This window comes from Perissodus microlepis, chromosome 3 (genome assembly GCF_051167445.1).
Source record: "Perissodus microlepis isolate ML-2025 ecotype Zambia chromosome 3, ASM5116744v1, whole genome shotgun sequence".
NCBI classification, from domain to species: domain Eukaryota; kingdom Metazoa; phylum Chordata; class Actinopteri; order Cichliformes; family Cichlidae; genus Perissodus; species Perissodus microlepis.
Window position 1 is genome coordinate 23,410,623 of NC_140463.1, and position 12,461 is coordinate 23,423,083.

Below are 12,461 nucleotides of genomic sequence, written 5' to 3' on the forward strand. Positions count from 1 at the left end.
TTACCAGATTTAAATATCTAAATCTGGAAAAGAGGGACAGGCACAGGAATGAGTTATTTATCAAGTCTAAACCAGCCAAACAGCGGAGCCAGAATAAAGGAAGAGGGCACATTAATTACAGTCTGAATCTAATCAATATTTCTAACCACAGATGTCCTGTTGTTGAAAGTCCACTTGTGCCTGCTGTTCCTCTTTTTGATGGACTTTTCCTGTTTTTAGCACACATCATGATTTTTGAGTTTCCCCTCGTCACAGCAGGAGGAGAGGAAAAAGACTGCATTGTGAGCAACAATTTCCCATAAAATAAGTCAGCAGCTTCTCAATCTGGGTCTTTTTTTTTTCTTTTTTTTAAAGTCGAGATAGTAGTAACATGACTCACATGTAGCCACACCTCCTTTTGTACCTGTAATTTCCTTTAAATGCCGCCTGGCTTTGGTTAGATAAAGGGAAAGTTCCTTAAAATAAAAACATGCGACAGAGACACTTTCCTGTGTGAGGGCAACAAACACCTAAAATTAGACCAACTGTGCTGACTTCATCAGATTTAGGTGCGTGTGATCTGCTCCGTGCTCTGTCCGCCCTGTAGTCTCGCCACGATCGCCAATAATCAATACCATTGCCGCCAAGGCAGAGACGGGAGGAGGAGGAGGTTAAGGTGCTCCAGTGAGGTTAGTGCTGTCCGGCCTCCATAATGCAAACTGTGTGGCCCCAGGACACACACACACACAGCAAGCAGAGCCTCGTTCACACACAGCAATGAATTATTTAGCCACAGTAGTTATTAACAGGATTGGACAGGCATCAGCTGAACACCTCACACATTATTAAAGTGTAATACAGTTCTACACCAGCAAATAGATCAGACTTTCTTATTTAATCGGATTATACAGTTCCAGCCCTATCCAGAGCAATGTAGCATAACGCTTTTCATTAGCGGGGGTGCAGATTTTGTCAGTTTCTTTCACAGAGGAATTAAAGGGGCGAAGGAAAAAAACACGTCAATGACCAAAGTGAGCCGACTGATGGCCAACGTGCTTTTTGAATGTCTTTGAATTTAACTGAAAAGCAATCCATATCTAAGCTTACATGCTTCTATGTAACATTCAGTCTGATGAACACATCGAGGGTGGCTTGGGGTTCACATCCCACAAAGGGGCGCGTACTCAACTCTGCTGCTCAACCCATAAATGCATTTTCCTTACAAATGTGGTACCATTTAAAGTGACAAAGGATTGCTACAACCAGAATATAATCCACCAAATGCAAATTTCCTTGCTTTTTGTGCTAAGTATATGTTAATAAAGTATTGTTGCTTTTCCTTGTGGAGTCTGGCCAGCATCAGCACCGCTGGCACCAACAGTCCTCCTCCTTTGCATCCACACGCCTGTGAAGGATGTGGTTGCACATCACTGTGGCTGAGTAGTGATGGGTTGGATTACTCTCACGGCCAGTCGTTGTCTACAGATTTGTGCCCCCATCACTCATGTCTGCGTGTCGTAAAGTAGCGAGGCGAAGAATAAAACGGAGAGGACGCAGCCCCACTAAGTGGCGGGTGGCGTCGCAACGTGTTAGAGCCAACAGGTGAAAATGGATGTTTAAATGTTTAGTCAACTGGTCATTAAATGTGTTTTATGTAATATAAGCATATACAAAATGAGGAAATGGATAATTGGCCCCTTTTATTGCTGAGAAAGAGGAAATAAAAACATCAGGCTTAAACACTGGCAATGCCACGGTAACCAAGTCGCTCTGTTATTGTGGGGTTATGTTAGAAACTGCTGGATGACCACATTGTGGCTCTGGGAATGTGTTTTTTTAAGCCAGATGACCCCGTGTTTGTGTTTTCTTTCTCGAATCGGTGATCTCATCGGAGTAAATCAGGAGGCTGATTTTCATCGCAGCCTCCGTTGGTGTAAGCACGTCCAAAAGCCTCATAAGCGGGATACTTTTTAATCTGTTGACATTGTAGCGTTTATTTAAACCACCAGTGGAGTCTCAGCATCCAGACGGGGATGGGGAAAAAATAAAACCCCAAAAACAAATAAAAAAAGTCCACGCCAAATGTTGCAAACGGCTCATTTTTTCCAAACTGTTGTTGTCACTGCAGGGAGAGAACATGACAGGCCCACAGTGACAGCTCCACAATGGCCAACAAACAGGACATCCTCCCTCAGTGCGTCAGGGCAATTACTCATCCGCAAACCGTGTGTGCATGCATGTGTGTATGCGTGTGTGTGTGCGCGTGCAGCGTGTTTGTTTTGCCTCCGACGGGCCGTTTAACATGACAAAGGACAAACAAGGCGGCACTATTTGCAAAGTAAACCGTCGACTAGACTTCATAATGCAGCCATTGTGTCAAAACACTTGCTTTGTCTGCGTGTGAAACCAATCTGTGCCCTCATGCAAATGAGCTCCAAGTGTTGCTTACCGTTGTCATTTCCATATCGATTCCCCTTTTTGCTTTTGTTTCCATGGGAGTGACAGGATTTACCTCAGCCAGATGTTATTTAGCATTTTTATTGGCACGAGTGTGTGCTTGTGTGTCTGTCCTCCAGATTGCCTCCATCTTTGGTGTCTAATATGTGTGTTTAGCCTTACTTAATTTGATAAAGTTGACCCCCACCCCTTTTTTTTGTGTTTTTCTTTGTAGTTGTCTCATTTTTCTCTCGCTTTCTTTCTTTTTTCTTCTTACAGGGAATTTAAAGAATGTGGTTTAGGACTCAGGAGCCTCAACCTCCATTCCCCCCCCCCCCCCCCCCCCCCCCCCCACACACACACACACACACACACACACACAGGAGAACACACACCATGTTTCCAAACCAGGTCGACACTCTGCGACTTTAATGAAGACAATATGGAGCGGACCCCTTCGGCCCCGAGGCACGGAGCAAACGAGGGAGGGGGAAAGAGAAGGAGTTTTGGAAAACATTAGCTGAGTGTTTCCAGGGGAAAACAGTTTTAATAAGGGTTGGGGATGGGGAGGGATGGATGTGGTTGGTGTGCCAGTGTTCGCTGTTTTTAATTCTTTGTTTTTTGGAAACTGTTCACGTGTTTGCGTGAATGAGAGAGTTTATGTTCAGTGCGGTTATCTAAAGCTGGGTTACAGCTGAGCGTTCTGGTATCCAGAGGAGGGGGGAGTGCATCGGTCAGACGTATTAAACCAAATGGAAAAAGCAGATTTTTCAGGAGTACGGTTTCACGGTCACCCCGCTCCTGCTGCGATTTCTACCCCTCGACGACCGATAAGCGTTAAAGCAGACGAGCGGCCGTGTTTCCCCAAAAGCACCGTTAAAACCTCGTTCTCGGTCCGAGAGGCCTGAAAAGTATGTGAGATGTCTGGAGAGAGAAAAAAAAGCTGGAAAATAGCCGGTTGCACATTGTAGCCACATTGTTTGGAGCCCTGGGCAAAGTCAAACATCTGGACGGCGTTTGGAATTTTACATGGAAAATATGCAGAGAAAGTTAAAAAGGGTTAGTCTTTGGACAGGCAACAACAAAGATTACATGACCCTTAAGGAGAATTTAGATAGACACAGCAAACCCTGAACTGGTTTGGTCTACTCAGAAACTGGGTTCCACAGTAGGACTGAAGAGGAAACTGTATTGAATGATCCTTTGTAGTTATGCTGGTACCAACTGAAATGCATCCCAGACTAACAAAGGTTTAGAGTGAGATTCCGGTCAAGTTTGTTGTTGTCTTTCTGTTGATCAAATGTTCATTTAAATTCAAGCATCGCCCGTTTTAAACTGTTTTTATTGTTGCTGTCTTTTTCATATTAAACATTTTAAAGAATTGGCGTCTTTTGTGAAAATGGTTTCATACTGGCAGCCACATCTAATAAGTTCAAAAAATGTGTTACAAACAAGTTGACAGATGGTAAATGGCCTGTATTTGTATAGTGACAGAACTAAATAGAAGCGGAAATGACCACTAAGAATCATTGTGATCATCGGAGACCAGTTGGCAACCTGAAAAAAAAGGACCCAAAAGCCTAAATCAAGCCTCCTGTTGATTTAACACTTTTAAAATCAAAATTGTGTTTAAAATGTGTACCTTTTGTTCCACTAACAAAACACCTGAAATACCTTCATCTACCTGTCTTACCTGGATTAAGTGATATGAGATCTTCCTCCTGCGACATGACGGAAAATTGGTTTTCTCCAATTGGTTGGCAAATGGTTGCTAGCTGGTTGCTGTACCAAAAACCACTTTTATTTGGTCACTATCATATTGCTGCGGTCTCGCTGAGATTGCACTGAAGAAGAAAACTGTTTCTGCCCAGAGCAATTGAATAAAGAGACCTAAAACAACTAGACTTGAACTAGACTTTAAATATTTATTTCTGCTGCAAAGCTGGCCTTTTTAACATGGACATCTGTGGAGATTGCCTCCCTTTTGGAGCCAGCCTTTAGTGGCCGTTAGGGGAACTGCAGAATTTGGATCCAGCTTCATTTTTAAGCTTCAGAGATTAACACCTAACTGTGATCCAAATACTCGACCCACTCGCTGACGTTTAGGAGTCCACATGTCTTTTGTAGTGTAAAATGTGTCCTGATGCATTACAAGCTGACTGTTGATGACAAGTCTGTGCTTGGTGAGGTTTTTTTTATCCTCTCCCACACCCTCTTAAAAGTCACAATAGATTTATTCTGCAATGACTGTTTTCTTTGCTGGTCTTTGCTAAACAAACATGAAAACCACCGTGTACAATAACTGTGCCTAGAGTTACACAATAACAGTTCCTGTATTTTAAAAAAACAAACAAAAAAAAAACATGATGAATGATCTTACCTGCTCCTCCCTTTAAATCAGCCATAGTTTTACCAGACACACATACTTCACAAAGTAAATGTATAGACTTCTTTAAGATGCCAAAACACTTCCAAAAATACAAGTCTGAGTGTTTCCATGTGTAACGTGCTGTTAGTGATGTGGCAGAGTTATACTGCACAGTTTAACCACTGCACGTCAAACTACACGATGACCAAAATCCTTAAATCCACCTACTGAAACCGAGGCACAAGCTTGATGAAAAGCTTGGAAGATTAGACCAGAGTGAGTTTATTTACATCAGTTAAATGGAGCCCTCCTACGATCCTCATCTGGGGTGCTAAACTAGTGTTGAGTAACCAAAGGTAAACAGGAAGTAACTTCTGGGATAACGTTGGCAAATTTCACCAGTTTATTCTGGAGCTCATTAAACTTACATTTGACAAGCTGGTTCTTAACCACAGAAATCATATTTTTACATGTAAATACTTGCTCACAGCCCACCGACTTGCTTGTTAACTGCATGTTGTGTTTTCCTGCTGCAGGATGTGACTGAAAGCTCCAAAAAAGCCTCACAAATGGAGCTTTATTTTAAAAAAAGTTTGTCAAACTAGTGTAATAATGGCAACATCAACACATGGGCCTTCAAATCCCTCATTAGCCACTTTCTAACTTAATGTGTTTAATGCTCTTATTTAAAGCAGTGTTTTTGATTTTTCCTTCATTTACTTTTAAAGAATCAGCAATAGCTGTTTTGAAAAGTCAAGAATTGAAACAAATTTGTTTTGTTTTTTCCTCCCCTGTTCTCCTGTTCTCCTGGCCATGCTCACCGCAGACGTTTGTAGAAATAAAAGCCGGGAGCGCATGTTGTTGTCATGTGTCGCTGCGCCGTTTTAAGCAGTGATTTATGCAGTGCGGGCTGGTTAATAGAGGCTTTAATGGAGAGCGTTTGAAAGAGGAACCACAAATGTCGGGGCAGTTTCCTTTAGAAGTGATGTTCCCTAAATTAATGGCCTAGAAATTCACACCAAATGTAGGAGTCACCAGGCAGAGCTGGCATGTGCTGAGCAGAAGTGAGCACCGAGTGTGTGTGAGAGGATTCCCTGTGATCTTTATGAACGCTGCTGCGGTCACCGTGGCGGTTTGAGCCCCACGTAGCCGAAGCAAATGAAACTCATTACACCGTTTACGAGTTCGGAAAAGCAGAGACGATTGAAATTCTATCTCATAAAGGCAGAGGGGAGAGGGGTTTACGCGATACCAGGCTGGGGCAGTAAACATGAGGGACATGAGAGACTTGTGTGTTTTTTCTGCTCCACGAAGTCAAATTAGAAAAGCTCGGAGGCCCTCGGGAGGATTCGTGGCACCGCTAGAATTCCTGGACTTCTTCTGGAGTTCTTATTTTAGGAGAAAGCTGGACCTTCTGCTTGTTTATTGTTGAGGTTTGCAGCCAATAAAAATGGAAAAACTCCAAAAACCTTTTAAAGTGATGAACATCCTGGACTCCAGTGTTTTGTTGTTTTTAAATCTGAGTATTAGAAACCCAAACTTTCCCATGTCCTCATTCTGAACAAACACTTGATTTTATGTTTTCGGTTTTATTGTTTATTCTGCACAGCCAGGCTTTTGTAAAGTACCAAAATTCAATTCAACTCAATTCAATTTTATTTAGAGGGTGGCTGTAGAGCAGCTATTGAAAGGTTGGTGGTTCCCTGACTGCTCTAGTCTTTATGCCAAATACTCCTTCTTCATCTTCTGGTAAAATACTAACCTCATGTTGCTCTCCAAAGCATCCATCGAAGTGTGAACGTGTGTAAATGTTAGTTATATAATACTCAGGTAAAGTAGAAAAGCGCTATATAAGAACCAGTCCATTTACCATATATAGCACCAATTCACAACAACAGTCACCCCATGTGACTGTTGTTGCTTTATATTGTAAAGATCCTGCAATATTAGAAAGGACCCCCAACAATCATGTAACCATCTATGAGCAAGCACTTGGTGACAGTGGAAAAGAAACGTCATGCATTACCAGGTTCAGGGAGGGGCAGCCATCTGCCGCAACTGGTTTCAAGGTGATGGGAAAAGAAAGGTTTTAAAAATATTGGATTGTGTGTTGAAGGGAGGTAAGAAATGAGGCTTTTGGAAGTTGAGTTTAAGAGTTAACCTACATGTCCTATCTCAGTGTCCTCTTATCCTAAACAATATAGGATCCTGAGCATGACAGCTGATCATTTTATCCCGAGATGCAAATTTTGCGTCTAAAAACCTCAAAAGACATTCCAACAGAACGATTGGAGAGCCAGATATTTTCTCTACATATCTGTGAAGTTGGCCAGTTGGAGTTCAATGTGGAGACACAGGCGTCACGTGTGTTTAATGCCACAGTTGTATTGGAACATTTTTGGTTCATCCAGGCGAAGGACCAACAAACTCATGCTAAAGTGTTCCTCGTCCCTCTGTCCACAACTCACAAGAACAGCTACCCCTCCACGAGTGTTGGTTAGAACTGAATCGAACTGGTGCAAATACCGGGTCTTCACTCAGACTGTGCTCAAGGTCATTGGTCATTGGATGTGCAGTGTGGTGGATTTTAGGATTTTTCTCATATGTTGTATATGTTTGATTTTTCCTCTGGTGATTGGCTCTTTGGGGCTGATCAGCAAAGCCCTTGTTCTTACAAAGAGTCACCACCCTTCACAAAATGAGCTTTCCCCATTCACATATTAAAACATGTGACCAGTCATTGGATAAAATAGTTGGGACTGTCTAAGCACCACGATTGGATATCCTCATGTTGGCTTCCCTGCATCATCATGACAATGTTGGGTGTTTTCCATCCACATTCCAAAGCTATGACATCACAGCAACGTAATTGATCATTTGAAATGTTGATCATGGACCGACATTATGATGAGGATGCAGGAACAACACCAACACGGGGATATTGAATACATCGTCTAACCTGCCGCTTTTGGGTTTGGTGAATGAAGCCATGTTGGAGCTGCCAAAAACTGCAGTTTCTCTAGTGGCCACGTGATGGCCTGATGGAGCATTTTAATAGATTATCTGAGTGTTGAGTAAAATATGAATATTTTTGTAGTATGTTGCTTTGCACTAATTAGCAGATATGTGTGTTGGTGCACTGCCAGTATTAGCTGATAACTAAACACTCCGGCTGCTGTCTAAAAAACTCATGGCAGCATGGCAATAAGGGTATGCATTCCCAGGAAAAACTCACCTATTCATTCAAGCACTTTTTCCCTTGTCTGTGTGCCTTCTATCTAATATTCATACTCTGATGAACACATCAGAGAGCAACTCAGCGTTCAGTATCTTTCCCAAGGATACTTTGGCGAGCAGCAAGGGATCAAACCACCAACCATCCAATTAATAGATGACTTGTTTGACCTCCTGAGCCACAACCACCCTAACCTAACCCTTTAGTCTCTTAATCATCAACCAAGTTCCTGGTGCGGAGTTTGGCTTATGCGTCTGACAACACACCCACACCCACCTAACATGCATGCCTTTGGACTGTGGGAGTAGAACATCTGAACTCAATACAGAAAGACCCCAGCTGGGAACAAAGTCCAAGTCACAGTATGGCGACACAGTTAATTGGGCCGATGAACCTTCTTCCTCCAATGTAAGTGGTCAAACCAGGAGACATTAAATATCAGTATCGAAGAGTTTTATGGAAGCAAGCAGGCCAGAGTCACTGAACAGGAAACGTTACGTAACTTTTGCCCGCATGCAGCATGGAATCTAAACCGACTTGGCACTAAATGATGGAGATTCCCCGTCATTTTAAAATCCCGTATCCATGTGATGCAACGTGCATCTGTGAAGGAAAACTTATCCTCTGCATTATGGCAAAAACAAAGGCTTTATTTCCAGGATTCATCTGTAATTTGCTCTTGGATGAAACTCGTCTTCCTCCAGACCCATGCAGATGTATTTTTTTCCAACATGGAAGTGGAATAAGTGGACTCAGGTTTTTGTATTTAGTTACGCTCAATCGGAGTTTCTATTAAACCTCAAAAAGTGTTTTTATTCCCTCTGTGTACACTGTGTAATGCTGAGTAAACCTTGGTGATTGATTTATGGGATTGCTTCCTGTTATAGCCTGCAGTGAACACACCTTTAAAACTCTCCCAATGAATTTCATGCAAATCAGCAGGCGGGCCCCTCCTCAGTGCTTTGAATAGAGTATCATTTCACCCCCGGCTGCTGATTAGTTATGATAAGACAAAGGCTCAGCCTTCCTCTTCCTCCTTTGTTTCTTTCTTTCGCTTGTTGAGTAAGAGGCTCGTCAGTTGCATTAAATATTTGCATAAGTTCTACAGAGCCTTGTTGACCTTTGGAAGGTCTCCAAAACATTTCAGATTTTATCTTCCTGATGAGAAAAAAGTTTTTATCAGCTTTTAGGTAAGATCCAAAAACCCTGGAGTAGAAAAATAACCCCATCTAACCAAAGCACCTCAATTATTTGCCAGCTAAGATGGAAATCACAAACGGTTTGTTGGATTTGCATAACGTCTCCCCAAAGAGGGAGGTGAACAAAGCGGACGGGGGGCCTCCTATCTATACGTCCTCCTCCTCATCAACATGTGAAGTGTCTGCGGTCAATGGCGGAGGGGATTTACTCGCACAATAAAGACAGATGCCACCTTTTATCTGCTTAACGGAAGAGAGGCCGAGCGCGTGGCACTTGACCGCCGCCGTCATCGCGCGTTGTTGGCGTGTAATGACGTCCTCCCTCCCAGCAGACTGTTGTGGTGACAGGCCCGGCTTTCTCTTTTCTTTTTAGCTGACGTTGGAGGAGGGAGAGAGGCTTTTCTTTTGCCAAAACAGCCTTTGTTTGTCCCTCTGTGAATAAGGGAAGCTGAAGTAGTTCGTCGGAGAAGAAAACCTGATTTTTGGTGTTAAATTCAAACTCTGCTTGGAGACAAACTTTTGAATCAATCAGTCAGTGCTGATGCCTGATGTTCAGCAGAGTGGTCCGGGTGTAAAGGATGCATGAATTTGATTGATTTCTAATTGGAATGGATGAAGATAGAAGCTGGAAGAACTGTTAAATATTTAAAAAGTAGTAAACCAAAGATAACTTGATATATCAAAATTTCATCCCTCAAGGCAATAAAACAACAAACGCCATGATTTTTATGACTGGTTTCAGCGGGCTCATACTGGGAATCTCACACATGTCCCTCCACTTTAAAAGCTCTTAAATAAAACCCCATTTATGAGCCTCAAACTCTCAAACTCAAGTGTTTCTGCTGCTCCAACCTGCAGCCACCCAATCATCAATGACATGAAGACATCTCCAGTGAGAACATGGAGTTATGCAAATCATCCACAGACCACCAACCCCTCTCTCCCTCTCTGATTGTGGCTGAGTGACACAGACAAAGACAGAGGGCCCTGAAATGGTCCATTTGATTCTTGATGGTGTTTGCTTCAGAATGAGCAACATCTGCCCAGCACAGCAGCAGCTCCCAAACTCTGGAGGCCTGACTCAGCCGGAGCGGGATCCTAATAATGACAGGAGGCGAGTGTCAGAGGTGATTTGTGACAACAAGAGTGAAAGGAAAGGTTCATAAGATGGCAGTGAGACCTGAAGTGATACATGTGGTTTGGCTCTGACAAAAAGAGAAGCTGAGGATGCTCAGATTTTAATTGGGAGCGACCAGAATGGACAGGAAACTAGTAGTTTGTCTCAGTTGGAGACAAAGTTAGAGAGGCGAGGCTGAGGTGGTTTGGACATCCGCAGATTAGGGATGGTGGATATACTGCAGAAAGGGTGTCGAAGCAAGAAGAAGATCATAGAGAAGATCCATGGATGTAGTGAAGGACGGTACAGAGAGAGGGTGACATCTTTTAAAATTGTGTTTTGTATTATAAAATAAGGTTGTTAGATTTTTTTAAGTCTGTTTTTATTTATGTTAGTTTTATGCCAGATCTAATGGGACTCAGCGGGGCAATTACTTTTTCACAAGTAGGTTTTTCCCCTTAATAAATGAAATATCATTTTAAAACTGTGTTTTATGTTTACTCTGGTGATAAGAAACATATCTCAGTGAGACACATATGCAGAAAAAACATTAATCTGTGCACTGTAGTTTGCATGAAATTAACATCATCTCAGAATATTTAGATTTAAACTGTTATAGATATTGGAAGAATTACAGGAACATTAACAGGGCCTCAGATTTTAATAATAGATTTTTAAAATACTATAAAAGAAATTATATTATAGAAATTATTTTATTATTATAAATATATGTTTATAAAAATATTAAAGGAAGAAATACTTATATGTTGACATAGTAAATAAATAAATATTAGTAATATTCCTGTAATAAAGTAGCTAATAATCTCGGTCAATGTGTGACTAACATATTGCCCCTGTAATGTGACCCGTAGTTATACTGAGATTTAAAGCCTCTTCAGCGGCTCCATGATCCGGATCCAGTATGAATCCAGTCCGTGGTTTGCAGATATCACTCACACACACACCGGGGCTGGTCGGTGAGAAGAGAAGCACAAAATGCTTTTTATTCAGCAGCGCGCTCGCTGAGGAGCGGACAGACCCTCCGACGTCTCTGTGCGCGTATCAGCGGACCTGAGCAGCTCTCAGCTTCTCTCTGAAATCGGTACCAACCGGCTTTTATTCCCAGCACTACGGACTGTACGGACTCGGCTCTTTAAGTCTACTTTTCTCTCCCACTTTCATTTAAGTCTGCTTTTTGCTTTCCAGCCTACACGGGACGGCGGCTATTCCTCACAGGTGGGTCCATCATCTACTCCGGTGCGCTGTTTTGCGCTGTGACCGCAGCCGTCAGTGTGCGCTAAATCCTGCGGAAAGTTTCTTCCTCTCTTCTCCGGTGTTTGCTTAACACTTTTAAAATGAGGTCAAGCGGTTTCTGCCCGCAGCTGGAGCATTTTCAGGCACAAGTGCAGTGAAGTTTTGTGGGGTTTTCTTTTTTACATTTATTTTAATGGATAACTTGGGCGACTTCGAGCTGCTGCTCTCTCCTTTTTAAGTCGGTCTTTTTAATTGGCTTCTCATTAACTACCCTCAGTGTGAAGGTAATTAAAAGGAGTGACCAGTCAGGCTGGGAACGGAGGGAAGAGGGCACCATATGGAGTGTGTTTATGTATGTGTGTGTGTGTGTGTGTGTGTGTGTAAGACGGAGACAGACGTTTCAGTTTTGCTCTTCAGGGCTTAATTGTGTAATTGAAACCCTTGTGAGTTGGTGGTTTGGTGAGACATCGCAGCACTGCTGCAATATTCTGATCACATGTGCACTTTACACTCCCTGACTTTTTGTTTTTGGAGGGAAAGCTTCAGATCAACTGGGTGTCAGGTCTGTGGAGCCAGAGTACTTTTAATGAAGTTGCAGGCCTCCCAACTGCAGCTCTGCCCCTGCTCTCCACTTTAGCTGTCAGTTTAAATCAGTGGCAGGAAATTATTTGGAAAAGCTTATCCTGTCATTCCAACTTGGAAAAAATCACTTAAATGGTGGGAAGTGTTTACAGTCTTCCTGATAAACAGTGGATCAAAATTATTATGTTCATTGTCAAATTTGTCTTATTGCCATAGTGGAGAAAACATACTGGTACAGAAATGGAGTATAATATGAATGCACACGTACATATGTTAGGATACAAATGAGAA

At 42.4% G+C, this 12,461-nt stretch overlaps 1 protein-coding gene across 2 annotated transcripts in view; it reads left to right on the top strand.

Moving 5' to 3' along the window:
• The window catches only part of hdac8 (histone deacetylase 8), a 54,047-nt gene that overhangs the window by 34,260 nt on the left and 7,326 nt on the right, over positions 1-12,461 (top strand). The window contains exon 11 of one of the 2 annotated variants that reach the window (XM_084923622.1): positions 2,695-3,796. The exons of the other annotated variant lie outside the window; for it this stretch is intronic. Within the exon in view, the coding sequence (XP_084779748.1) occupies positions 2,695-2,717 (23 nt within the window). The 3' untranslated portion in view covers positions 2,718-3,796. Of the gene's footprint in view, positions 1-2,694; positions 3,797-12,461 lie in introns of those variants that run through there. 2 annotated transcript variants of the gene reach the window in all.